The sequence below is a fragment of the Heterobasidion irregulare genome, assembly GCF_000320585.1.
Source record: "Heterobasidion irregulare TC 32-1 unplaced genomic scaffold scaffold_09, whole genome shotgun sequence".
Classification (NCBI taxonomy): domain Eukaryota; kingdom Fungi; phylum Basidiomycota; class Agaricomycetes; order Russulales; family Bondarzewiaceae; genus Heterobasidion; species Heterobasidion irregulare.
Window position 1 is genome coordinate 194,287 of NW_009258205.1, and position 26,609 is coordinate 220,895.

Below are 26,609 nucleotides of genomic sequence, written 5' to 3' on the forward strand. Positions count from 1 at the left end.
CCAGTGCCTGTGTAATCTCAATGATCTCGTTCCCTTGACTACGCTGGCCTTGGAGCTCAGGCAGTGCTCATGCCCAAGACCCTCCAAGACCGTCCATTACAAAGAGCTTGACTTAATTGTTATCCAACCTCTCAACATGCGCAGGCATAAGCTATGGCCTTCGGAACAGGAGCTCTGCACCGAAGCGTGGGAGCTCATTTGTACGCGGATACGAACCGATAGCTGATGATCATATTCCTGCATCACGATTCTACTGGTCCATGCTTCAGTGTTCATGTGCACGCCTTCGCCACATGGCGCCAAAGATACATTGCCTCACCGAAGAACAGCTTTCAAGAACCAGAAATCCTTCAAATCCAGACCCGCGCACCTTTCGCGATACGGATATAGCAGAAAGGCATCTAGGGCCTAGACGCCCGACTGCTCATTCTTTGATACCCTTTAAATGAATGGACTCCCACCGCCGTTCTTACTATGGGCAAGATTTCCGGCACAGAGTCAAGTTTTCGAGATTTGGTCGTCTTATAATGACTCATATGGTAGCGATGCGTGTTAGGAACGGAATACTTACCCATGCCTCCCCGTATTGCCCGTCGGCGTACAGGTTTCGAAGAGATGTACACTGGTGAACACCACATCATGATCCTTTGATCACAGTGAGAAGTACCTCGCGTCTATGAGCACACATCTGAAGACATCTGACTATCTTGATGGTCTGACGTTCTGAAATTCGGAAGCGCTGAAGGCGGTTCTATTTGTGGCACAGTAGAGCGCAGTCTGGTCCGTCGTGGGTCGGTCCAAACTATCGAGCGTGATTAACATAACCCTACGCCCTTACCATTCTTCTCACCATCAGCCTCAAACCCGAACTTGCGCGTCAAAGGACCCTGTACTATCCTTCTATATTGAACAACCTGAACCCCGAGGGGACTAGAATTCAGTTGACAACAGACGCTGAAGGCTGCGACAATGATACTTCACTGCATTGCTCTTCTTTGCTTTGCCTAGAGCATACGGTCGTATGATTTTTCATAGACGTTTGGGCCGCATAGCAGCAATCGGAGAGGCTAGGTGACCGTTCATTACGAGATGCTCTCGGAGGCTCTCGGTAACTAAAGAGATCAAGACAAGGCGTCCATCGAGATCTAGATATCTTTATCTTATCTTATCTCACCTTAGATTAGGAGTGGTGCGAATCGATCAAGGTAAGACATCGGTCCTTATTTAATGGATTACAGCGCACTCCTGTGAGCGACGAAATCATGATGCTCACGCGTCTTCAAGGTGAGAGTGCTATGGGTTTAACGGTCATGAAGTAGACGCTCGCATCACTGCGCCTAATGCCGGTCAGCTACGACGAGTTCGGTATCTCGAAATCTAGAAGGCAAAAAAAAAACCCCGCTTACTCACGAAGCAGTATTAATGACAGCTGCCTTCGGTTTCGAAAGATCCAACCCCCTTTCTCGTTGCAGAGATTTCCTCGCCCTGAACCGCCGGTAGTAGTGATGCCTCAAAGTGAGTCCTAGACAGCATGTTTCACATACATACAAAACAAAGCTCACAGAGAGTGCTAGCGGCTTAGACGAAGCGGCCCTTTTCGCAAGGCATACCGTTTCGTTACACCGCCTCTTCTTCCCGGGCTAGTCATGTGGCGATTAATGCGATGGACCTGGGCAGCGAGGGACAGCGGGGCGAGCCCCGAGGTCCGTGCAGCTGACCACGCGAAAGCCTCGGAGAAGTGGTATCTACCGCCAAAGTCTACGCTCTATACATTACGATAACTGATGCGTGGCGCGCGCGATGAGGTCACGGAGGGCGGCTTTGACTAGCATCTGGTCATCGGCAGCGACAGTGGCGCCTGAATCGAGTGATTTTGGTCAATACAGGGACGAGAGTGTCATTCGATGTACACACATATAATCAATGCACCTTGAAACGTAAAAGGAGGCGCCCGCTTTGAGCAATGTTCAAATTGCTTCATACGACAAGCTCGTTGTTGAGTCCACTGAGAGGGAATTGAGTCACCTCTCCTGAGACACACCACCCGCATGGAAGGGGCGAAAAGGCATGGAACGCATGACCCGGTAACTGGATTGCTCGACCTCTGCTTATTTTGGGGACATTCACTCCTACAAAGGAAAGACGGTCAGATGGACAGCCCCCCTTAGCTTGAATGCCATCATCGCTCGCACCGGGTATTTCAAGAAAAAACGGAAGACAGGAAAGTGGGTGAGAAGCTTCGCAGGGAGTCTGGGGGCCTCCATTCTTCGCACTTGATTGACCAAGTGGGTGCTGAATACGATATGATGCTTCCGAATCCGTGCGGAGAACGCTCTTTTGAAAGCTAAATAAGAGAAAGCTTTCTCACCGTGCTTGACTCAGGTGGGATCTTTGCATTTATCGGTGATGGTCCGAGCGAGCAAAATAACAGAAAGTTCGACACGTGTCAAGGACGCACGTGAGACCTGCTTAGCGTCACGCGTAGGTTTGGTTTTCTTTCCTCCTCAGTCCACGCGTCCTCTGCCTTTGGCTTTGCTGCTGATCATATATTATCAATTGCCGCTTCCTCTGTAGCGCCAGGTGCTCACAAGCCAGATTAATTGCTTTTTTCAGGTCGTCGTTTTCCCATCTCAGGGACAATCTGCTTAGGAGTCTCAAGCCAGTTGTCTTTCCAAGTGCCGCGGGCTTAACGCGACTTTGTTACACTCATCCCGAATTGACCAGCGCCGAGATGCCTTGTGAAATCAAACGTCGTCGATCTCCTTCCCCTGACGAAGTGCTGCTCAAGAGAGAACCATCGTCATCTCTTTCGCCACCGCCACCTTCGCCCCTAGTCTTTCCTCCCAAGGTCTCTTCCGCAAAGTCAACTCACAAGGCAAAAAAGCTTAAAATTCTATCCGACTTCACTTCCTCCTCCCCCTTTCCAGATTACTCTCATCCTACACACGAAGAGGCTCAAGATGTCTGTGCGCTTCTTGCGAAGACTCATCCCCAGCACGCAGGCGCCCGCAGAGCTCCTTCATCCGCGGGAAACTCGGCATCGACATGCGGAGGCGTGTCCAATGTCATCGACTCGCTCATAGGCACCATTCTTTCGCAGAACACGAATGCGGCCAACTCGACTTCTGCCAAACGCAGTCTAGATGCGACGTTCGGATTGCACAACTTCGGTGCTATCGCCGATGCCCCTCGGGAGGACGTGATTGAAGCTATACGGCATGGTGGCCTTGCGAACCGCAAAGCCACCATCATTCAGAATCTTCTGCGCGCGATTCATGTTCGACATAGCACTTACTCTCTTCAGCACCTCGCTTCCCCATCAGTCTGTGACGCGGCTGCCATGGAAGAACTCGTTTCATATGACGGCGTCGGACCGAAAACAGCCGCATGCGTCTTGTTGTTTTGTCTTGGGAGAGATTCATTCGCGGTGGATACACACATATATCGCCTAACTAGGTTATTAGGATGGGTGCCGCAGAAGGCAGACCGGATCCAGGCGCAGATGCATTTAGACGTGAGGGTACCGAAAGAGCTGAAGTATCCGCTGCACGTCCTGATGATTCAGCATGGTCGAACTTGCAAGGGGTGTAAAGCAAACGGGCGAGGTGGTATAGGGGAGTGCATACTGAAGGAGTATATGAGGGACAAGAAGAGCGTTAAAAGTGAGGTAATCGAGACGACTATCGAAGGTACGGAGCGCATCATGAGCGAACGAGATTGACATTCATATGCAATATTCGTTGTCGCGCTGAGTTGTGTAGAGGTTCATATTGATTGGTCCATGTACCATAAAGGCCCAATCTATGTATATCATCGATCACATCGTTCATGCGGTTCATCTCTTTATGCAGGACGCGACTGGTCATTTCTTATTTGTTCTCTTCGCTTGAGAAGCGCAGGACCTAATCTCATACAAGTATCTCATCTCCGCCTGCTGTTACCTACCCGAGTACATCTCTCGGCTCTCGACTAATTTCTGGATGACTCGACCACGGCATCAAGAACTCATCATTTCATTTCTATCGTCAATGCGTCAACCAAGAACTCATGCCTCAATCAACTCTTGCCAAGCCTCCGTCGGGCCACTCGATGACTTCTCTATGATACCGCATGCTTGTGCCATTTTGGCGTTCGTCATTGTTCAAGGACCAGGAAAACACGGCATTCATTGCCATCAACCATCCAAGCAGACACAGTTGTGATCCGTGTCAGCGAGGTTCGTGCCAACGCATTTCATCTGAGAACTGTTAATATATTTTCTTGAAGTTCACCAGTACGCCTCTTGATCGTTCAAAATGGTCCGTGTGATTATTGAACGTTTGAACCCCGATATAGGTCACTGCAAATTTCTGCCTAGAAAAAGTGTGGCCCACTAACACACAACTCCCATACGATGCACAGGGTCCTAGTGTGGATGAATTGATATATCGCATGCCTGCTAGAATACAACGAATCATGCCCTTTGCAAATGCAACGAAAGCCCAAACCTTGACTTCTGGGATCGACCGTTGCCTGGTTTATCGAAGTAAGTAGACTCAAAACATCGGGACTATCACCAAAGCCATATACCTGCTCATTGTCGTAACTCACTTTAGATCCATTCAGTCTTTCACCTTCACCAGGGCTGAGGACGTGTCGACGTGAGTGTAGAATGATGGAAGGGATCGGGATAGCTGAGTTTTGCTTCCGCTCGGAGCCGACACGACGGCCCGATGGGTAGGGAAAAGTGTATTATTCGCTTGGGTTTTCCATATATAGGCACCCGCCGGCAATCCAGCCCGTCTCCAAGGCGCAGTTAATTGTTTCCCCTTCACTCGTCTCTTCCTCTCCTACCACTTCAACGATGATTGCTTGCCAAAACTCTGTCACAAATTTTCCAACCCGAAGTCCTCAATTTTACCACCTTGGTCCTGTACTCTGGTCGTAGAGGCGAAGATGCTCATTCCGATGCAGTGTCATGGCTGTATATCCGTGACGCAACCACTTACACCGACACAGCTCCCTTAGACATAGCCCTACTCACATCGATGGGCAAGGAGTTTGGATTGTTCTGTGCGAATTCTACTCAGATGCTTCCATCATAGGTCATCGTGGGATGCCTCATGCCTCGCGCCGGCGAACGCGTGGCATTGGCGGCTCAGCTGTGTCGCCTTCAAACCATGACCTCTTTCTTCCCATCCTCACTCGAAACTTGTTCTTCCCTTCATAGGGGTGCAACACGCAGTTCTTGAAATATCGTGGAACGGTAGATTGAGGCAACAACACGCGTATGTCAGTTTTACCTTGTTTATCTTCCTTGAGCCAGCTGCACGGAGAGGGCGATCGATTGCTTAATCCTGTCTCTTGAAGCTTTTCTTCATCGTCACCTCCTTCCCTCGTCATCCTCCATCATCATTCAGTTTTAGCTTACGACTCCATCTACAATTGTCTACAGTAATTGACTAATGAACTTTAAGACAGTACTGAGGCTACTCTCTGGATAAGAAATTGACGCTAGGATTGTAAGTCCTTGTTTCTATGTACCCTTTTACTCACATTGAATGCGATCTGACATGTCTCCTTTAGTTTCCTCCCCTTTTTCGTCTTACTAGTGCATCGTTCATCATTGCAGCCGAAATGTCTCGATCCTCGGGCTTTGATCGCTTGCACTATCAGCTTGATTACATGCATTCATTACCGGGCAATTCCCGCAGCACACAACCTATCACTATGCATTTCCAGGAGCCTTCAATGCAGCGCGAGCCAACCCCTCCGGAATTAAGCTATCCTACAGGATATGCTCCAGTGAGCACCATACCACCACAATACCATACGTACTCGCCACGTACTCCAAGTCCATTGCCAACTCATTTCCTGGAGCCACCCCGTGACAGCCCGCGACTCACTTATAATCTTGCACCGGTGGATGTTGCCGCACTAGAGTCGATCAATCCTGAAGTCATCGATACGCAGACTTCTTCGCCACCTCAGGTGATCGGAGCTTTTCTTTTGATTCGCAAGACATCTTCACTCATCGCCACACAGTCTCAAATACCATTTCTTCATGAGCCAGCCCCTCGATCACGATCAATACCATTGGACGCCACTCAATTCATTGCTCTCTCCATGAGCGAGGCTGCTCTTTTCCCTGTTCCTAGGTCACAGCATCTTCCTTCAGTACCATCGGATGCTATGCCATTCGTCCCTCCCCCACAGATACTCGACGACCTGCAACCTTCGCAGCCCACATTCCCCCCTCCACCTCCACCAGCACCAGCAGATACCACTCTGTTCAATCCTCTCACATCTGTAAGCAACATGCCATTTCAGAACTCTTCACGGATTGAATTTGCCCGTTCGAGCAGATCCCTTCTCAACGAACACCGATTCAGCCCTCTGGACAGCAGAATTATCTCGAACCGCCACCACCAGGGTTCGTGCCTCCTCCCCAGCAACTTCCCCAGCAGCATTTGCTATCCCTGTTTCCAGGGCCAATCCTTGATCCTCCAGAGCACCCTGACAATGGCAATGAACCTGTGCCGGCAATGAGGTCACCAACACCAGGAGGTCCGTTCTATCCCCCAAACTCGGAGTTCGCAGAGCCTCGGCGCATTCAAATTCATGATTTGTGGATTCCTGCGACGAACGGACCCGTTGTTGCTGATTTCAATGCAGACCCGTGGACGAGTCCGTTAATCCATCGTGTACGTTTGCCTGGCGATGACTCATCCACAGGCCTAAGCGGAGCTATCAGCCCGATACGTCCATTGCCACAGCTCACAGGGCGGTATATCGCCGATTGGAAAGAGCTGAGAAGATGGAAGAAAGTCTGTAAGGCACAAGACAGAGCACTCGCAAAGAGAATGAAGACAGAGGCCAAGGAGAGGGTGCGGGTGCAGGAAATTGAGCGGATAAAACAGGAAGAAAGGGAACGGAGGAATGCAGCAAATGTGGTCAGCGTTACCTCGGGTTCGACACCCGCGTCTAACTCAGGACGGAAGTGGGCCACTGTGCTGGCTCTGTTCAAAAATCGCAAAGGTCTGTCTTTGTTTACAAGGCTTCGTGTCTCCTAGAGCTGAATATCGGATTGCGACACAGATTCGGGTTCATCCATAGGGACCCCAGATACTGTCACAGATGCTGATTGGCGAATGTTTGGTCAATGGGCGCGGCCGCACATCAATAACATGCACGTCGACAACATCAGTGAGTTTGGAAGCTTTCTACATGCGCACGTCTTATGCAAGTACCTTCAGCACCGCGCGATCTTCCTCCGAACCTTGTCAGCGTTGCACAAGTTTTTCGCAGCCTGATAGGCCGCAACCATTCGCCGCATCCAGAAAACTGGGTGCCTGGGCTGCAGCATCCCTCTCTTCCCCCTCGCCCTGCTGCCTTTCCACCACCAGATCCTACTGCTCCACCACTCCGGCCGTCTCAGTATAAGCTGAACCCATTTTTCAGACACTCGCGCTGGGGGCCGGGCACGATCCACTGGGATATACGCGGGGAGCCGACGACTGTGTTCTTCAAGACGGAAAGCGAACGCACAGGTGAGCGGTGTTTGGTGCCGATCGGTCTTTCCGACTTTGCACAACCGGCAACCCACCCACTTTGCACGTCGATGCGTATCGCGGCAGTCGCGGACGATGCGGCGAAGACATTCCCTTGGGTGGTAGAAGTGCACAACCCCTTGGGCGTACGGTGCGAGGACGTGTTCCGAGCGCTGTCGACTAATTTCACGCAACATATCACACGGGAAGAATGGGCTGGCTTGAATGAGGAGCGTCAGGGGCGTGTGGCCAATGCGTGGAAAGAGCGCTGTAGGATCCGAGATCAAAGGCTCGCGTTCGGACCCCGGGAGACTGTGCGCTGGGGCGCTGGGGCTGATGCTCTAAGGAGAGTGGACTATTTAGGAGATCGAGTGCGGTTTAGGGGGCTGGAGCCACTCGGAGATGGGGACGTCGAGGAGGGATGGATGATGTTCGTCGGACCGCTCTGACGAGTGTGCGAGTGTGGCAGTGTCCGGTGAGGAATGAGGCTTTTTTTTCTAACCAAATCGCACTGTTTTCTGTTCATCTCTGTTTTCTTTAGGCTTTGTCTCCTTTCACGTGCTTCGTTTGTACTATTATGTCTTGGCTTCCATTTTGCTTTCACCACGTTGTCGTCATCATGAGTCTACATTTTCACCTCCAGCTTCCAGTCAAGTGCTATCTTCTGCTGTCTAACTCTGTTTTGCATCTTTTATTTTGAACATATACGGGCATCGTCTACGTTACATTCTCGTGGCGCTTCACATGCTGCAGCTGTTTGCCTCATGACAGCCGCGTGCACAGCAAAGTTAGAAATCAATTGAGCAGTAGTATCTCCAGCTGGAGAAATTCATGCAGCCCGGCGGTGCATTGCATCCAGCAGTCCTCGGATAGCGCGGCACGAGCCTCCGCTGTCGTTCCAGGTCGGGTTCGTGATCCGCATGCCACTGCATATTGCGGATACCCTTACTGGTCCCATAGCTTGTTTTCTTTGAGGAGCAAGCTTACGGTGTTCCGTACTCCAAAAGCGGGCGGGGCGCCGACTCGACAGAGAAAGCACTCTTGCTTGATCGAAAACAGCGCGTATCTGCGTGCGGGATGTCGGACCGAGGGGTTGATCGCCGCTCGGAGACAGATTTGGGCGCCTGGTTAAGAGTTGAGCGGCGTCGATGAGCGGGTTCCACCGTCTCGAGGCCTCAGGCCTGAAGGTCCGAACGGAAGTCAAAGCGATACGGAATCGAATTAGAGTTAGTAGGATCAACGGCTGAATGATCCGTAGAGGAAACAGGCCACAAAAAACTCGAGTTCATGCAATATTGAAGCGAGGAGCGGGGAATGCAAGGGAATGCAGAGCATCGAAGCGCTGGTGGTGAACATGGAGAATCAGTCTCGAGGCCGCGGGGGCCGTCTGGCATCAGTGTCAGCCAACGTTGATGAACCAGTTCAAGACGGAACCAATTCTCCAGATGACCTGGCCGACACGGACGGGTCATACTGATATCCGAGAAAAATGAGGATGGAGGACAGATAGGTGACCATGCTCCGGTTCAGGGGACCACAGATTCTGCGCATTGGGCATAGGGCGCACGGAAATGTGGTGTCTTTTCTTCCGGGGCAAAGATGCCCGTTGTAGAGCCGATGGTGATCTCGGAGCGAAAAAGTCAGGAGGTGAAAAATGGGGAAGGGCAAAATACTCACATATGGCTCAGAACGCTATCTGATCGCAGCTCCCGCACCTCGCTCTCGGAGGAGAAAGCATCGACGTACCTGAACGTTTGGGAATCCGGTCAGAATTACAAACCTGACGAGGCGGTGAGAACGGCGCGCGGCAGAGCGATGCTAGCATACGTACACTGAGAAGTCAGGTGAAGAAAATGAGGCAAAGTCTCCAATCTCAGCGGACGTAAATCCTATTCCGCTGCAGAAAAACACCCGGTGGAGCTGAGGAGTTTCCTTCCGGTTGCGATAAGCAAGGGATCCGTATGACCCATGACAAAACGGGGGCAGGCTGGCCTCTCACGTCGCCTTTGCTTGATTTTCTGGGTCAAAAGACAAGATGAGGTTTAGTCCCGGTATTCAGCGTCCCAGGATAACTTGACATTCGGTGGGACTGGGTGATGCATGATGAAGCTGGATCAATGACGTGTCAAGTGTATCTAAGCATGGAGTCGTCCATGAGACGCTAGTAGGTAAGTAAGGCTTTCAGAAGCATGTAATGACCACTCAACGTCAAAGTAGGGGACGCCAGCACGGAAGGTTTGAACCAGCTCACAGTCACTCTCAGCGACGGCACGGACGCAGATTGCATCGAAATCTTATCGACGACGACGACGATATGCCTCCGCCTCGGTGAGATAAATATTACATAATCACGCAAATTTCCCCGCCCGATCGATCATCGTTGGCGAATGGATGAACTTACCACTGCTTGCCATTGCCCTCTCCTTCGAAGCGAGCTGCTTCATGACCCTCATCAAGGCTGCAGCAAACTCTCGTGCGATGCAGTGAAACCTTGGACTTGGTGCTTCTTCTCCTCCCTTAGGCTCTATAGTACGCGCCCAGTTCTTCGCACCGGGGAGAAAAAACACGTTCCACTGTCAGGACACCTGCCGACCTTAATTCACGGCTCCCTCGGGCATCGAGAAATCGCGCCTTTGCTTCTGATTTAATCACCGCTACAAGGCTCGAGGCAAGCAAATGCTGGGTGCCAGCGGTCCCGTCACGGCCTATCCCATGCTCCTGCTGTCCCCGAAGTTCGAAGGAAGGCTCCATGATGATATCGCATCGCTGCCTTCCTCACTCTTCCTATTTCCGAAAAAGCAGAGGAACGTTCTCCCAAACCCTCTTTCGGCCGCAGCTTGCAGCGGAGAACTCGAGCGAGCGAGCGTTAGCTCAGGGGCACGCCGGGCTCGTGAGTCGTCTCGTGGGGCCAGACGCGCCTCCGTGTGGCCAAACCTGCATATGGTCCGTCGGGCTCCCGCTTGAATTCAAAAGCGTCACTGGGAATCTCTCGCTCGCGTCCAACGGTTCGCACACGCATTCGGGGGTGCGTTCGCGTGCTTCCAATCGCTTCCACGCCCGGCTGGGTCGCTGCCTGCTCGGGCGTCTTGTGCTCAGGCGTGCTCGGGAACGCAGGCGTCTAGAAGGGGAACTACGCTCCACGGACTCGCTCGCGCGCACAAGATAGGCACGCACGTATCTATACCGGGGCGCGCGTCCGCAGACAATAAGAGCCAACCTTTGCCAACGCGTCGAGAGCGGGCGCCCAGGATTCATGTAAGTAATCTCTAAAATGTCAAGAACGCTGGGCTCACGCTCGCGTCGCCTCGGCGCGTGCCTTGGCTGCCCAGCGCCCCCGAAGCCCCTGCGAATGCCCATAGCCCTACCCGCACGGCTCGGCACCCATGACTCGTCGCGTCCACGGCGATCAGAGCACACCGCCGACCGAGGACTGTCACCGAGTGCCCGCAAAAGGGCATCCTTGTATTCCGCTATCTGAGGTAACAGGCGGTGGGTAAGTTGGCCCTCCTTCCCACCCCAAATTCAAACCTTAACTCTGCGAACCCCTCCTCCCGCCGCACCGACGCCGCGCCAGAAAATGGTTCGATACGGCTGAGGGAGCCAGATTCGACCCTAGTTGAGTTATGGGAATGGGGAGGCCGCGCGCTGGGGGTCGTGCGAGCGAGGACGGGGAGACCCGACGATGTTCCGTGTGGCCACCTTGACAAGATATTTTCCATTTTCTGACTTATTCTCGTCCACACGACGACGTAAATAGCACGCGGGGCGCGGAGCCGTCGCCGCCAGATCATTCGCTCTACGACTCGCAACACGATCGGTCGGTCTTAATTCCGTCGCAGTCCGATCGGCCCATGACGAAACAGAGGTTCGCGATGTGCAGCTGGCGCGATCGTGACTACCCCGGGGTCGCAGAGGGCCACAGGCGCGCAGAGAGGTGCGCGCGCGCCTCGCGGCAGACGCGTGTACCGTACCATACACGCACACGTACACACACACGCCGAGCCTAAAAAACCAGTGCAACGCGGCGTACACGCGCGCGCGCACGCCGGGGCGAAGCGGTCGTGCGCCGCGATCTGGTATCTGGCATCTGGCATCTGGCAGCGCACCGAGGTCAGATGGCCACGTCTGCGCGACGCAGGGAACGTGGTGGGGGTGGCACGCGTCTCGGGCAACGTTTACATCACCGGCGCGAGACGAACCTGGCTTCGGAAGGCTTCGGACGAGCCTCGAATCAGCGTGGGAGATGCGGGACCGCGCGCGCGAGAGCGCGGGGACGCGGGGGCTAACGGGAGCGGCGGCGGGAGAGGATGAAGTGGGTTACATTGCGTACATGTGTAAGAGTACATACGACGTACGGTGCATGGACATATGTATTAAGGGGGGCAGCAGAGGGATTTGGGGAGGATCAGCGCGAATCGGACGGACATGGAGTATTCGAATGGGAAGAGAGGAACGAGGTACATACACGCATATGCCGAAAGTGACAGCGAGGCGGCGGGGGCAGGACAAATCGACAGAAAGGGACGGGAAGGATCTGGCCTGGCCAAGTCTGGGCCACAAAGGACGGATGGGGCGAGAGGATGGCGGCGGGGGCGTACGTACAGCGGAGCATACACGTTGGGTACAAGGGGTGGAGACGCTTACTACGAACGCGGGGCGCGGAACGAACAATAGAGGGGGCGGGGGAAAGGAGGAGGATGTGGAAGGGAGAAGCCGAGGACGCGACGGGCCCGAGGAGCGGCGCGATCGGCGGGCTGGGCTGGGCGTAGCGACGTATGATGTGGGAGAAAGGGAACAGGACTGTATGAACGGAGCAACGCGAAGAGGAGAGAGAATGTGGACAGGGACGAGGCTGTGCTCGGGGAATGAACGGAGATGGGGAGGGCGCGCGCGAATGGATAGACGGGGCCGAAGGCGTAGGTGAGACAGAGATAGGAACAAAAGCACAGATGGAGGGTGCGATGGTGATGATGGGGGGGGACAGAAATAGCGGTAGCGACAAAGACGGAGACGGGGACGGGGACGGAAATAGGGACAGAGACGGAAACAGCAGGAGGGACGATGAAGGCAGCTCGATGTCTCCCACCTCGGAGCATGGGTCATACAAAGTAGACCACGGCCGACGAAAGCACAACCGCATCCGTCGAATCAAAGGCGGAAGACCGCCAACGCCACGGGCATCCAGCGGTCGCGGGGGTCCACGCAACGACACACACGCGACGACACGCACGCGCCCACGGCAAGTCATCACGGGAGGCTCGCGAGCAGCCTCAGGGAACCACTGTGATCCGAGCCGCGTGAATACGTGCACGATCGGACGATAGGCCGTCGGAGTGGCGGTGGCGGTGCCCCCATCCACAGGCGCGAAATCAGCCGCCCACGCGCCCACACGGCGCCCGCGCGCCCTAAAGAGGCGTACAATGGGGCCGGGTGGGGTGCACCGAAGCGCGACGACCGCGCGCGATGAGGAGGAACAAAGAGGAGCTGAGTCGGACAGAAGACGTGGAAGGCGCGAAGGAAGGGAAGAAGAGGCGACGGATTAGGAGGACAATGTCGTTGATGCCGGGTGAAGACATGATGCGAGCGACGTGTGCGATAGACGGCAGACGGCGGAAGGACGATAGGCGACGGGAGAGGCTGCGCACGCGTGATGGTCGACGGGTGCATGCGCGCGAAGGCAGGAAGGTAGGTAAGATGACGATCGTCGATGGATCGGGAGAACAGATCGATGAGTACGTTGGGCAGTCGAAATCGAGAAATCGTGTATCGGGGTGCTGCGAAGTAGAGATCCATACGAGACGCGCGTGATATGATGTGATGCGATGGGAGTTCGGTGTGGCCTTTTGACGCCTGACCCGGAGCAAGAAAGACAGAAGTATATGATACAATGCGCGATGCGCAGCCGAGACGATCCACGATCCGGAGACATGCACGAGAGATACTGACTTCCATTCCGCTTCCGCGTTCCGAGATCCTTGTGTGATTTTTTTTGGTGATTTTTGGTGATTTTCTGTCTAGTTTTGTGGGAATCCGAAGGGAAATAAGAGGCAAGGCAAGGCAAGGCGAGACGAGACGAGACGAGGCTGATACTGGTACGAGGGAGAGCGAGCACGCGCGATGGCCGCTAGAACAAGAACGAAAGCGCGAGACGAGACAAGACAGCGGGAGAAGAGACACGAAGACAGAGTTGAGCAAACGCGATTTTCGAAGAGGAGCCGCATAGACCTAGTCGTACACAGAAAACGAAGCGCGAGACGAAGAGACAGCGAGGAAACCGAGACCGAGACCGAGACCTGCGAACGAACGGTCAACAAGCACGAAGAACGCAGCACGCAGCACGTCGAGCGGGGGACTCACATTCCTCCAACGCACAAACGCACATCAGGCGTATGCGCCCGCGACGCCGCCGTACACGGGCACCCCAGCCCCGACCCCAACCCCACCGCCGCCGAACAGCCCACCGCCGATCCCAAAGCCGACGTCGAGCCCCTCCGAGTAGCACGCGCCATACGGATGACACACGCACGCCCCCGCCCCCGCCTCGCCATGCCCCGCCCCACCGCTCTCCGTCCCCACGTCCACGTCCACGTCCACGCCCATCTCCACATCCACGTCCACGTCCGCGCCCAGATCCCCAACAAAGCCGTACCCGCCGGCGCCCTTGACGCCCCACGTCCCCCCGCCGTCGTACAGACCCCACCCGCCCCCTCCGCCATACACGCCCGCACCGACGTCACCGACGCCGCCGACGCCGCCGGCCCAGTCCTGGAGCGACGACCAGGTAGAGAGGCACCCCGCGTGCGCAAAGCCGTCCTGTGCCAGCGGCGCCCCGGCCCAGCTCCCGCTCCCATCGAGCCCATCGAGCTCCCCGAGCCCGAACGGCGAGGCGGGCGGCACGGCCGGCGAGCGCGGCGAGCGTATCGAGGCAGTAGGCGAGGTGGGGCACATCGAGGTAGCAGGCGACGTCGGGCACATCGAAGCAGCAGGCGACGTCGGGCCCATCGAAGCAGCGGGCGACGTCGGGCACATCGACATGGCAGGCGACACGGGGCCCATCGACATGGCAGGCGACACGGGGCCCATCGCCCCCGACCCCGACCCCGACCCCGACCCGAACGGAGACGCGAGCACGGGAGAGGCCGCGAGCGGGGTCGCGAACGTAGCCAGTGGCGCGGGCGCGGGCGCCGACGCGGCGCGGCGGAACATGGCCGTGAGCGGGACGCCGAGGTCGCGCGTCGGCGGGTCCATCGCCGTCGCCATCGCCGTCGCCGTCGCCATCGCCGTCGCCGTCGCCATCGCCGTCGCCGTCGCCATCGCCGTCGCCATCATCGGAGTGTCGGCGGACGATGCAGATGACGATGCGGCGGACGTGCGCGCAAACGGCGACGCCGAGCGCGCCTTGACGCTCAGCACGTCGGGCACGCCGCGCGCCGCAGGGCCTCGCGCGGCGTCCCACGCGCCGACGGCGGCCTCGAGCGCGCGCCCGTGCACCCCGCGCGCGACGAGGCGCGCGATCTGCGCGCACCTGCGCTCCGTCTCCTGTTTCCTCCGCTTCGCTTCTGCCTCCGCCTCCGCCTCTGCCTCTGCCTCCGCCCCAGCCTCCGCCCCAGCCCCAGCCCCAGCCCCAGCCCCAGCCCCAGCCCCAGCCCCAATCTCCGCAGTACCCTCGCGCGCTTCCCGCTCGTCTCCGCTCCGGGTCTTGTCTTCTTGCTCGGCGGCACACGCAGGCGGCGCGACGACAGGCGAGACGCGCGCGGGGTCGGCGTGCGCGTCGGCGTCGGCGTCGGCGTCAGCGTCGGCGTCAGCGTCAGCGTGCAGGTAGAGGACGGGGGCCATGACGCGCCGCGTGCGCCGCGCGCCGTCCTTGACCTTCGCCTTGGCCTTGGCCTTGTCCTCGAGCGCGCGCGCCCGCGCCCGCGCGGCGCCCTTGGCCTTCCCCTTCGCCTGCGCGCGCTTCGCTCCCCCGCCGCCGCCCCCGCCGCCTTGTCCTTGCGCGTCGCGCGCCCACCCGCGATCGGGCGGTGGCGGTGGCGGTGGCGGCGGAGATGAAGGAGGCGGAGGGGGAGATGGAGGGGGCGGGGGCGGGGGGGCGTGCGCGGGGGGGCGGAAGCGCCAGTGTGGGTAGCGCGCGCGGTGGGCGGCTTGGGCGCGGACGGCTTCTGCTTCCCAGTGGGCGCGCTCGGGTTTTGGGAGGGCTTTCCAGACGTGGGCTGCCGAGAGAGGGTGAGCGGGCGAGCGGGGGTGGTGAGAGAGGTGGAGAGGGAGGGAGAGGGAGGGAGAGGTGCAGAAGAAGGAGAGGTGGGGAGGAAGTGAAAGAAAGAGGCGGGAAGCGGTGGAAGATGGGAGGGAGGGAGGGTGAGGGACGCACCGACGATCTTGGAGAGCGTGCTGTGGTTTCCCTCTACGCGGCCGGGGACGCGCTCGCTGCGGATGAAGGAAGAGCGGAAGAGGATGAACGCGTTCGGGGGGCGCGGGATGTAGGACGCGTCGCGCTTCTTCGCGGACGCGGACGCGCCCACATTCGCTCGCGTGGTTGGGATCGGGGTGTAGCTGTACGTGGGCGGGGGCGGGGACGAGTCGGGGACGGGGGTGATGTACGCGCCGCCGACGGTGCTGGCGTCGAGGTCAGGGTCAGGGTCGGCATCGTGGTCGCGGTCAGGGTCGTGGTCGTGGTCGTGGTCGGCATCGTCGGAGAGCGTCGAGGGCGCGGGCGAGGCCTGCCAGCGCCAGCTGTCGAGTGCGGCCGTGCGCGGAGCGGAGCGAGTCTTGGCTGTTATTCGGGGCTCGAAGCCGCGCGGGGGTGGGCGCGGGCGGAGGCTTGGGCGGGCGGCTGCGGCGGCGGAGGTGGCGGAGAAGGAGGAGGGCGGGGCGGTGCTGTATGCGAGGGGCGTGAAGTCTGCGGAGAAGGTGCATGTCATGGAGGACATCGCGGTCGGGGATGGGGCGAGCGAGAAGGGGTAGGGGTAGGAAGGGAGATCGGGGGGGCGGTCGACGAGCGGGGGCATGCCGTCTGGGGAGGGGCGTGAGATGATGGAGGGACGGGATGGGAGGAGGAGGGGACTGACCGTCGTCGTCCATGTTGATGGGGCTGGGGCTGGGGCTGGGGAGAGAGGAGCCGTCAGCGATGGGATGCGATGAGAGGATGTGCTAAGTAGCGGGGGCAAGGACGCAGAGGGCGAGTGCCGGAATGAGCAGCGTCGGCTGGACGGCAGCGCGTGCTTTATTCTCTTCTGGGCAGCGCGATGCTGTCATCGACCCGCGTCCGCCATCCAGCCACAAGACCCCAGGCGCTCACCTGCTCGCACAGCCTGCCGTGGACTCGACTCTCTCACACACCGCATCTCACGCCCGAACAGAACCGGACTGGTCCAGGAATCGACTCGGGGCTCGCGCTCCACTGCTGAAGCGCTGAACCCACGGCCCGACTCCCGTTCCATGCCTCCCGTCGACCCACTGTCGACATCACCCGTGACGACGTACAGTGCGTGCGGCCGCCTCGAGGCCCGCGCTCGCTCGCTCGCTCGCCTCCGCCGTACGTGCGACCAGACTGCACCCGCACCCGCATTTCACTTCATCACACCGCACCGCGTCGCACTTCATCACCGTCTCCCCGCGTCCGCTTTCGTCCCACCGCGTCCGCTTTCGCCCCCCCCTTTGTGCGCTCACCCACCCACTTCATCTCGCGCGCTTTCATCTCGGGCATGATTCCATCCCCCACCACACAGGAACCACCGTCCTTCGAATCGCTGACAACGGCCGCGCGCGTGCGTACTTAGTATCACAATGCGACGGCCGCGGTGGTCCCTGCGCGTGCGTTCACCACAACGTCATGCCTCGTTCCCCCGCTCTTCCAAAGAGACCGTCTAACTGTGCTGCACGTCCCCCGCAGCAGCGGCGCTCGATGCCCGCGCCCCTGCTGCCTACCGCCGCCGCCGACCCTAACCCCCGCTCCCCGCTCGTCTGCGCATCCTGCACGACGCCCTCCCGAGCACCCAGCGCGGCCATACCACCACACGCCCGCACGCAGACCCTCGTGCGACCGAGCGCGAGGGCTCGCAGGGCGGTCAAGACGCCGTCGCGCGCGGCGTCCTGTCTCCTCTTTGTACATGTCCCCCTCGAATGGACGAACGAGCGGGCGCGCGTCCGACCCCCGGCGCCGCCTTTCGAGTCACCGTCGCGACCGTGACCGCGTCCCGATCACGACTCGCCCCTCCGCCGCCACGCACCGCACGCGTCCACCCTCTGACCCGACACTTGCAGCGTGCGTGTGCCGTTGCGCGTCACGCCTGCCGCGCGGGCCTGCTGTGCGGTGCGGGGCGCTGGCCTTCGGCGGCCGCTGCGGACACACCCGCGGACGAGGGCGCGATGCCGGTGTCGGTGCCAGAATACGAAACGACACACAGGAGGAGGTCCGAGGGCCTGCCTATGGGCGGCCTCTCGCGCTCTCCTCCCTCCTCTGCGCATGGCCGCCCAGCCGTTCTTGCGGCCTCTGCGTGCAGCGGACCGACGGCCGCCGGCCGCCTGTTCGCCGTCGCCCGAGATGCGCGCCGTGCGGGCTCGTCTGCGTATAGCCCCGACTGTCTCCCCTCATCGCATCGTCGAGATTGACCCCGCTCGCCGTGCACCCATCCTCGAGAGCGAAAGAACAGGTCCTGAATGCTGCTCGAGGTAGACACGCTAAAGGCGGGGAAGGGGTCGAGCAAGGCGCAGCGATTCCGCGGAGCTTGGACGATGGCGAACAGTGGCCGTGGGAGGAGACGATCGCGGGCGCCCTTCTCTTCCTCAAATGGACAGATGCCCGTCGTCAGCCCGATGCGAGCCCCGCGCTCTTCCAACTTGGGTCTACAGATGACGGGTGATGGCCCTTTGGCGGGAGGGGTGTGCGACGTACGTCGGCGGGCGGCGCTGTGGTGGGTGCGCTGGTGCCGCGCGAGCGTACAGCATCAAATCCACTGGCACACTGCTGCCAACCATGGGTAGAGGAGTGCTCGGACCATATCGAGCATCCCTCGACGTCCACACTTGACTCTCGATATACGACAAGCCCGCTGCGCCCGATTTGAATCCAGCGCTGTGATCTCTGACGTGCTCGCTCGCGTTGTGGAGGCCGCATATATCCAAGTGTCGATCCCATTCGAGCAGCAGTCCCCCGAACGACACTCCACGGGCGTAAAAGCCAACCGTGCAGGAGCCCGCTTTGAACGACTCCTTTCAACAGCGTCGTACAAGATCTGCCCACCTTCGGCTACACCGGGACAAAGACGATATGGTTCGCCCCATCTCCGTTCCCCGCTCAGAGATCAAGATCGGCCGAGTCATCTGGGCCACGTTGGTCCTTGACGTGGCCTCCGTTCCCCCCAAGGCGCCGAGAAAGAACCCTGCGCAGGTATTCAGAATTATCCAGCTCGTTCGCCCCCCTCCGTATCCGAGACCTGATACCTGCAGTTGACTCACTTGATGTCCGCAGAATCGTGAAAGGGAAGCCATGCCAGCGCATGGCCGTCGCCTTAGATGTCGCCGGTAACCAATTCACTATGGCATACCTGACATCGTCTGGGAAGGCTCGGCGACATTGGTCTCGGTGGGTATAGACAAAGACCAGATTCACAAATGGTGGCCTATCAAGCCGGCAGAAAAAGAGGGCGATCTCGAGCCCATCGACGTGGTGGGACACCGAGGTGGGCTCGAAGGGCGTTGGGTGTCGTTAAAGAACAAGTATTTTGCGACTTCCGAGGATGCAAGTTACATCTCGCCATTTGTTGGTGCCTCTACATGCTGATGTGGAAATGCAGGTCAAACTACTCGACCGGCGCTTTTTTGGGGGAGGATGAGTGATGCCGAGACAGCGACGGTGGCGAATGCGTAGGCAAGTGCAGCTTAGGCGCTATCGGTCAGAAAACGAAAAGTCTCTTGACGATCGTCCGCGTTTCTTCATGGCTTCCGTTGAGGATAACCTAATTTTATCGTGAGAAGATGATGTGCATTTGAACACTTGTTGGTGTGTAACGAAAGGCGCTGGACCGAAGCTGAAAAGTGGCTGGAGTTGTCACTTGATGCTTCGGCCGCAGCCGAGGGCCAATATACGAATGCTCCGTGCTCTCTTCGACGATTTTCGGTGCGCCCCTGACCAAGGATACCGCCAGAAGCGTCGAACCAATGTCATTCAAACTCGGCGAATTGATAGGATCGGGTGGTTATGTGAGTCGTCAGCCACCGTTCCTTCCCGGTCTCTCTTCGTTCGCACTCACATCGTACCTATCGCGCAGGCCCAAGTCTACCGTGCCCTCGATCCGCAAAACACCCCGCTCAACGTCGCTATCAAAAAGTCCCGCGCTTCCACCCGTCTCAGACGCCCACACCTGAAGCACGAGGCGCACGTTCTCCAGCTTTTGAGAGGGCATCCGGCCATTCCGCACGCGGTCGCCTACGGCCACTTGGAGCACTTTGAATATCTGGCTCTAGAGCTCCTGGGCCCGTCTCTGAACGATGCGGTGCCACAGCAGGGGATGGAAGTGAAAATGGTGGCTCGGATCGCACTACAACTCGTGAGTCACCCGAACGTCGTGGTATCAAGGGCGATTCTTATCCCGCTTCTGTGTCTTCCAGCTTTCTGCCCTCGAGTTCGTTCATTCGCGCGGGCTTGTACACAGAGACATCAAACCGTCGAACGTCCTTCTCACACTCGACCAACCGCCGATACTGCGCCTCGTCGACTTTGGCATCGCGCGACCCTTTCGCACTGGAATTCCCGCTCGACGCGAGCCCACGTTGGAGAGGCTGAATATCGCTGGGACACTTGACTGGGCTAGCCTCAACGCCCATCTCGGCTATGGTATGCATCCCACCCTGAATCTTCCTTCGCAGCGAACGATAGTGACGACGCCCAACGCAACAGACAGCTCGCCGCGCGATGACCTCGAATCGCTCGCATATACTCTACTGTTTTTACTCCGCGGAGGCCTTCCATGGCAGCGGTACAATTCTCGTGGCTGCACGCGTTTTGGGGCAATGAAGCAGATAAGGGAGAAGAAGATGAAATGGCCGGGCCCGCGGTTGGGCGAGGGAAAGCCAAGGGACTTTGGGGACTTACTGGATTACGCGAGGGCGCTGGCGTTCGAGGACAAGCCAGATTACGAGAGACTGAGCAGAGGCTTTGAACGGCTCGCCGGAGAGCCGACAGAGGGTCTCGACTTTTGTGAGTGCGTTCTTTTGTCCGCGCTCATTTCCTTCAAGCTAAAATCTTGCAGCTTTGACGAGTCAAGTAGCAACCTGCAATTCACCGCTTCTCGAGCGCTCTCTAGGCCCCGCCCCGGTCACCGCCGGAGAACTTGTGTATATGCAGATCCATCCTCGCCTCAGCGTTGAGGGCGTTACCGCGCAGGCTACGGACGCCTCCCATTGGGATGACCCGTCCTTTTCTGAACCGGAGTGGCAAATGAAGAGGTGGCCTGCGGTCGTGCTGAATGTCAAGGCGTATAAGTATTGGTCCGTGATGGTGTTGCCGCTCAGACAAGGTGCAGTAGTAGATGAGACAGGGGCGGAGCAGGATTTGGCGATCCGAGTGTCACCTCAAAGCTACGAAGGTGGCGAGAAGTGGCCATGGGAGGAGACGGTCGCCTACGCGTGCCCGCTCGTGGAAACATTCACATGTCTTCCTGACCAAGTGAGCATTTTGTCGCGCGCTCACCCATAACAGCCATGCCGATCTTGAGCCGACCATCACCTAGCCCATCGTCAGCCGAACGCCGTGGTTCCTCTCCGCCGCAGAGTGCACGGCGCTTTTGCAGCATTTTTCCCACACGTCCAAATCTAGGCCTCTGTCGCCTGCCGATCGACTGAGGATGCGCATTCGCACGAAGGCGGTTTATCCTTTTTTCTCTGTATTCTCGCCGGTGTTAGATCCCCGCTCTGAGGCGGCGGCCCACGATGTCGCATGGCGCGACGAGCGGGGTTGGCTAGACGAGCTCGCGAGGGTCGTGAAGAGGCGTACCTTGGAAGCTGGATGGGCTTGGTCAAATTGTACGACAGCCGTGGTGGCCGCGCAACAAGGCCAGGACATCACGGAGCCGTCGCCCAGCGATAGCAATATGGACCCGGACATGTCTACGTGGTGGCCGTTAGGCGGGAGGGATGTCTCGGTCACATTGGACAGCGGGCCCAAGAGGGAACAGGGGACAGGCGAGGATGATTTGGATCCAAGTATTATGCGCATCGACAAAGTCATCCCGCGCGACCGACCTCGGCGCCGGGCATGTTGAATGCGACCAGGCAGTCCTTTGTATGCTAACGCCCTAATGCCCCGCTCACGGTACATCGTATGTTGCGCACATGCGCAGTGGCGGTGCTAGATGGCTGCGACAGGGAGCTTAGAACGTGCGAGTCTTTTTTTGTGGCTGCTATGCGCGTTTTCCTTGATTCGTTCCTCTTATAGATTTAGAGACCGAGTCGAAGTCTGTGGCGCGGATACAAGAGTAATGCGCAGGACGCCGTTTCCCGGAATGATCGTCGGATCTCGTGAATCGTGTCGTTGTCATAGGTTGCGAGAGGTGCGCTCAAACGATTTATAAGCATGTACGTTGTCAATGCTTCCTATACGGTCGCGCGGTGGCAGCACAGCGCCCTCTCTCGTTTGCGCTCCGCAGCCTTGCGAGCTGCTCGCGCGCGGACGCACCGGGCGTGGCGTTGTCGTGATCTGGGTCTGGGTCTGGGCCTGGCTTTGGCAAGCAGCAGCCTTGCGGGTCCTGATGCGTGGTGTCTTTGGGCCGTCGCCCTCGACGTCGTGTCGCTGGATTCGCCTGCTGGTCCTTGATAGGTGCCGACGGCGGCCGTCGGCACAGCGCCGTGTCTCGCCCCTGTTCTTCTCGCTCGCACATGCGTGCTCGGGGTGCTACTAGACGTTGGCCTTGCGGATTTTGATGCGCGGTGGCTCAAGGCTCGTACCACCGTGTTCGCCGTCGACATATATTGCTTTCGGCGATTGGAGGGTCGACTGTTGGCCGTGCTGCGTGCTCTGATTTGATTGATAGGGTCTGCAAGCGCTCCCGTGATCCTCGTCGAGTACCGTGCTGTCTATCTCGATCTCGCCAATATATCTTCTGCCTTCCTACGCCCGGTGCACTAAGGGCCTTGAGAAATTGGGAATGCAGCTGACATCCGTGCGACAGCCAGCCAGATGGCGCGAATTCCGACCGATTCCGACGCCAGTGCAGTGAAGCGCAACCTCTGTGAGCATGGCACGGGGCTGTGTGCCTCCGGACTTTCGTATATTATCGGGCTCCCTCGCTCTCACGAAATGTAGGTCTCTCCATAGCCTAACCCACAATGGTCAAGAAATTCGATATTCCCGAGGAACTCCAGGACTCCAGCTGGACAGGCAACGCGCCCGACGTCGTCTCTCCCCCCGGCCTGAAATTCGCCAACCTCAACCTCGTCGAGAACTGGACGGTCAAGCTCGAGTTCCACGTGAACGGCGCGCTCACCACCGGCAGCGGGTTCTTTGTCAACTTCCCCGACTGCGCGTACGACGTCGTCCTCACCGCCGCGCACAACCTCATCAGCCCCGCCGGCACGCTCTCTTCCGACCTCACCGTGCTGCTCGCCGACGGCACCCGCGTGCCCGCTACTAATTTCCGCGTCTCGGACGCGTACAAGGTCCAACAGACGCCGGTGGATGACTACGGCGCCATCCTCCTCCCTCGCGCGCCCTCGGGCGTGCCGCGCGACGGCTATCCATTCAGCATGCGGCTCGCGTTCGAAGACGCGTTCAAGGGCAGCATCTACGTCAGTGGGTACCGTGCCGACACCCAGCCGGGCCAGCCCAAGACGTCCTCGGGTGCCTGCGTGGGCTGCTACGCGGAGCAGCTGGAATACAAGGCCGGCACCGAGCAGGGCATCAGCGGCTCGCCGGTGTGGATCGAGTACCAGGGCCTCCAGACCGCCGTCGCCATCCAGTGCGCCCTCACCCTTTTGTTACGCCGCCGATCCCGTTTCGCGACGCTGACCCCTCGCGCGCGTGCACAGCAACCGCCGCCCGGAGAGGGCCCGGGGAGGGAGCCGCGGGTCGCGCCTCAGCCCGAAGCTGCTGCGCGAGGTGTTCGTGTGGGCGTCTGTGGGCGAGTACGGTGTCGAGCTCAGCGCGCAGGCCAGCATCGCGACGCGTGCGCTGCTCCCCGCGCGCGGGCTCTACCTCTCCTTCCCTGAGGACTTTCCCTTCGCGCGCGTGCGTCTCGGCTCGGGCACGAAGCTCGATGTGCTGCCCGCGTACGCGACGTCCGAGACGGTGCTGTACGCGATGATGACGGTGGACAGGAAGTGGGTGACGTTCAATCCCGCCAAGGGGGAGCTGGTGCTGAGCGAGCGGATGCGCGACGGGAGCCTGTTCAAGAAGGCGAACGTGAAGCTGAAGAAGAAGGCGATGCGGATTGTGGTGGAGAGCGGCGGGAAGAGCTATCAGCTGCGCGTGCAGGGGACGCGGATCAGGAAGGCCGATGGTGAGAACGCGGAGAGCTCGGAGGTGTCGATGGTGGAGTATCCGATGGAGAACGACAAGGCGGTGAGTGGACCGACTTGCGGTCGTTCCGGGCTTGTGCTGACGGGGCGTTATATCCAGTTCACTGAGTTCTGGTTTGAGTCGAGATAAGTAGCTGTGGAGGATAACGTCTCTGAGTTTCTGTCGATTCTTGTACGAGTACGTCATGTACCCAGTCCGAGTGTTTCCGAAAATCCAGGCGCGATGTCTCGAGGATTGAGTCCGAATGCCAAAATCATGCGTGTTCCGTGTGCGAGGCAATATGTGTCGCTTTGCACAAAAACATTTCATTGCCAGAGATATGATCCATCTTTGTTACAAAGAACTGATCAGCATGGCATCGTGCATTCCTCTACGCCTCGTTCCTTTCCATGATCGGACTCGTCAACAACCTCAACAGCCACTCCTCCATCCTCCTCTCGTTCTCCTTCAGCTCCTGCAACTTGGTGTCCAGCTGATCCGTCGTGCAGCGGAGGACGTCCTCGATCTCCGGGTCGTCCCTCAACCCGTCCAAAAACGCCTTCGCGCTCTTGTCGCCCCCGATTTGGCTGATGGAGAACATCACCGCCGTCGACTCGTACCCGTGGTTCACCACCTCCCGCCTGCACTCCACGATCGCCTCCTTGAAGGTGGTTTCGCGCTCGTTGCTGGGACATCCGTCGGTGATCGTGCACACGAGCAGTGGGCGACGGAGAGACTGGCTGGGGAGCGCCTTGTACACTAGCGGGTCCAAAATCTTCTTGCGCAGCTCGGTGCCGATCGTCGTTCCTCCGTTGGGATGCACGGCACCGACGGCCGCGTCGATCTCGGCTGCGGTCAGATTCTTCGAGGACCCGGAGTTGATGAAGCGGAGCTCGACGCCAAGGTCATCGGGGACGATCTTGGTGGCGATGCGGGCGATGCGATTGACGAGCTCGCGCTGGTGCGTGTATCGGTCTTCCGCCTGCATCGACCCGCTGTCGTCGCAGTAGATAACAGGCTGATATAGACTAAGGCGAGTGAGATGCTTGATGTTGTCGGGTTTGCCCAGGAAGGTCGTGCTGTCGTCGCGCAGTGCTGCAGCCTTCTCTGCAAGGGTCTGAAGGAAGGGATCGTCGCGAGCAAAAAACTTCTCGAGGCCGGAATCCTTGACGTAGGTGTTGAGACTCTCCTTGAACTCCTCAGCCGTGCGAGGCTCGGGGATGTCCTAGGTGATGACAAGAGTGAGCATATCAGGACCATCGGTAAGTGAGCGCGAAACAGTACCTTTGCAAGCTCCGGGTCCTTACTACCGTTGATTCCGTACAGCTTCTTGACGATGCCAGCGACGACGTCCTTCATCACGCCACTGTTGATGTACGCGATGATGATCATCACCACTGAGAGGATGGCGTCGATGATCTGTGCCCGAGTAGAATTCCTCTCCGCCCGCGGTCGGAGGTCTCGCTCCATCCCTGTCTTCTTGGCCAGATCCTGAGCCGTCTGGCCCTGCGCATTCTTCTGCGTGAGTGATGCGCCGCGATCCACAAGCTCGTGCACGACATCCTTGTCGCGTATCTCGGTGACGGCGTTCATGAGCGGCGTGTACAGATCGTCGTCGGCAGAGCATGCGTCGATCTGGGCACCGGCATCAAGAAGGGCGTGTACGATGGCGAGCCGATCCTTTGCCGGCGACTTGGAGGTGGCGTAAAAGAGTGGAGTGCGGCCATAAGGGGAGGGGGCATTAGGGCTCGCGTGATTACTGAGAAGCAGGTGGACGATATCGAGATGGCCTCGGGAGGAGGCGGCAGCGAGTGGGGTGAGGGACTTTTGGCCGCCGACGGAGTCGATGTTGGTATTTGCGAGGTAAAGTTTAAGGCTGTCGGCCGTAAGCGTGCCGAGCCAGGCATCATCGTAGAGGTTGCTCATCGCGAACCTTGGTGGGATGAGAAAGACGCAGACCTAGTGAGTCACTGAAACACACTTTGAGGGTATCTCCAGGCCTTATATGCAATGTCTAAGATACCCAAGCAATGAGCGCAACGCACCGGGAGCTCAGGAATGCGAGATACAAAGGCGACCTTGCCGACCGTGACACGGACCTAGGCGGAATGAGCCCTCGACACAGCCTAACTGTGAGGAGCGATGTACCTGCGATATAGCTAGACGAGGATGTGAAGACAAGCTCTTGGCTTCACGTTTACGGTATTATTTGGACACTGTGGTGGTCTTTGGCACCGGATGATGTGAAATGTCCTCGGAATTGTATCGGGATCAGCTGAACTCATTGCAATTCAAAAGCACCAGACGAAAAGAGCTTGACTGTTCCGACAGCGCATGAGGCGGAAGGGCGCAGATGAAAAGGTCGTAAAGACTGTTAGCTTTTCCATGCTCTGACCTCTTCGTCCTTAAAATTTTCCCCACACTGTGATCACCTGTCGAAACCCGGGCATGCAAAAATGAGTGGTATGAGACTAAGAAATATTCAGTCGTCCACGTCGATACTTCACAGAGTCTACAATCGTAATGGGATATGACTTGAACGCACTCACAGCGCGCGGAGTTGAGGTTGACAGGGCTGATCTGATGTACAA

General features: G+C 58.1%; 10 protein-coding genes across 10 annotated transcripts; 7 read left to right on the forward strand and 3 right to left on the reverse strand.

The window, feature by feature from the left end:
* Positions 1-2,731: 2,731 nt before the first annotated feature.
* On the forward strand, positions 2,732-3,721 carry HETIRDRAFT_325535 (uncharacterized protein; the record flags this gene model as incomplete). The annotated part of the gene is made up of 1 exon (XM_009551486.1): positions 2,732-3,721. One exon carries the CDS (start codon positions 2,732-2,734, stop codon positions 3,719-3,721), a length of 990 nt encoding a protein of 329 aa, XP_009549781.1.
* Positions 3,722-7,219: 3,498 nt separating this feature from the next.
* HETIRDRAFT_326094 (uncharacterized protein) lies at positions 7,220-7,978 on the forward strand (the record flags this gene model as incomplete). Its single annotated transcript, XM_009551487.1, has 1 exon — positions 7,220-7,978. One exon carries the CDS (start codon positions 7,220-7,222, stop codon positions 7,976-7,978), a length of 759 nt encoding a protein of 252 aa, XP_009549782.1.
* A 1,019-nt stretch (positions 7,979-8,997) lies between these two features.
* Positions 8,998-9,354, reverse strand: HETIRDRAFT_324841 (uncharacterized protein; the record flags this gene model as incomplete). Its single annotated transcript, XM_009551488.1, has 3 exons — positions 8,998-9,154; positions 9,207-9,225; positions 9,276-9,354. 3 exons carry the CDS (start codon positions 9,352-9,354, stop codon positions 8,998-9,000), a joined length of 255 nt encoding a protein of 84 aa, XP_009549783.1.
* Positions 9,355-10,205: 851 nt separating this feature from the next.
* Positions 10,206-10,695, forward strand: HETIRDRAFT_453880 (uncharacterized protein; the record flags this gene model as incomplete). Its single annotated transcript, XM_009551489.1, has 2 exons — positions 10,206-10,261; positions 10,332-10,695. 2 exons carry the CDS (start codon positions 10,206-10,208, stop codon positions 10,693-10,695), a joined length of 420 nt encoding a protein of 139 aa, XP_009549784.1.
* A 217-nt stretch (positions 10,696-10,912) lies between these two features.
* Positions 10,913-12,996, forward strand: HETIRDRAFT_119831 (uncharacterized protein; the record flags this gene model as incomplete). The annotated part of the gene is made up of 5 exons (XM_009551490.1): positions 10,913-11,022; positions 11,287-11,394; positions 11,442-12,449; positions 12,514-12,812; positions 12,854-12,996. The coding sequence occupies 5 exons, from the start codon at positions 10,913-10,915 to the stop codon at positions 12,994-12,996; spliced, it is 1,668 nt and encodes a 555-aa protein (XP_009549785.1).
* Positions 12,997-13,910: 914 nt separating this feature from the next.
* Positions 13,911-18,503, reverse strand: HETIRDRAFT_428996 (uncharacterized protein; the record flags this gene model as incomplete). The annotated part of the gene is made up of 8 exons (XM_009551491.1): positions 13,911-15,739; positions 15,898-16,629; positions 16,825-17,076; positions 17,115-17,275; positions 17,350-17,689; positions 17,756-17,848; positions 17,878-18,371; positions 18,421-18,503. The coding sequence occupies 8 exons, from the start codon at positions 18,501-18,503 to the stop codon at positions 13,911-13,913; spliced, it is 3,984 nt and encodes a 1,327-aa protein (XP_009549786.1).
* Positions 18,504-19,864: 1,361 nt separating this feature from the next.
* Positions 19,865-20,696, forward strand: HETIRDRAFT_241720 (uncharacterized protein; the record flags this gene model as incomplete). Its single annotated transcript, XM_009551492.1, has 3 exons — positions 19,865-20,074; positions 20,136-20,361; positions 20,425-20,696. Coding segments are annotated over 3 exons (708 nt in total), but the record flags the coding sequence as incomplete, so codon positions are not given.
* A 169-nt stretch (positions 20,697-20,865) lies between these two features.
* Positions 20,866-21,787, forward strand: HETIRDRAFT_325669 (uncharacterized protein; the record flags this gene model as incomplete). Its single annotated transcript, XM_009551493.1, has 2 exons — positions 20,866-21,192; positions 21,257-21,787. The coding sequence occupies 2 exons, from the start codon at positions 20,866-20,868 to the stop codon at positions 21,785-21,787; spliced, it is 858 nt and encodes a 285-aa protein (XP_009549788.1).
* Positions 21,788-22,850: 1,063 nt separating this feature from the next.
* Positions 22,851-24,168, forward strand: HETIRDRAFT_453887 (uncharacterized protein; the record flags this gene model as incomplete). The annotated part of the gene is made up of 3 exons (XM_009551494.1): positions 22,851-23,479; positions 23,550-24,081; positions 24,139-24,168. The coding sequence occupies 3 exons, from the start codon at positions 22,851-22,853 to the stop codon at positions 24,166-24,168; spliced, it is 1,191 nt and encodes a 396-aa protein (XP_009549789.1).
* A 313-nt stretch (positions 24,169-24,481) lies between these two features.
* Positions 24,482-25,914, reverse strand: HETIRDRAFT_11852 (uncharacterized protein; the record flags this gene model as incomplete). The annotated part of the gene is made up of 2 exons (XM_009551328.1): positions 24,482-25,243; positions 25,303-25,914. Coding segments are annotated over 2 exons (1,374 nt in total), but the record flags the coding sequence as incomplete, so codon positions are not given.
* Positions 25,915-26,609: the final 695 nt, after the last annotated feature.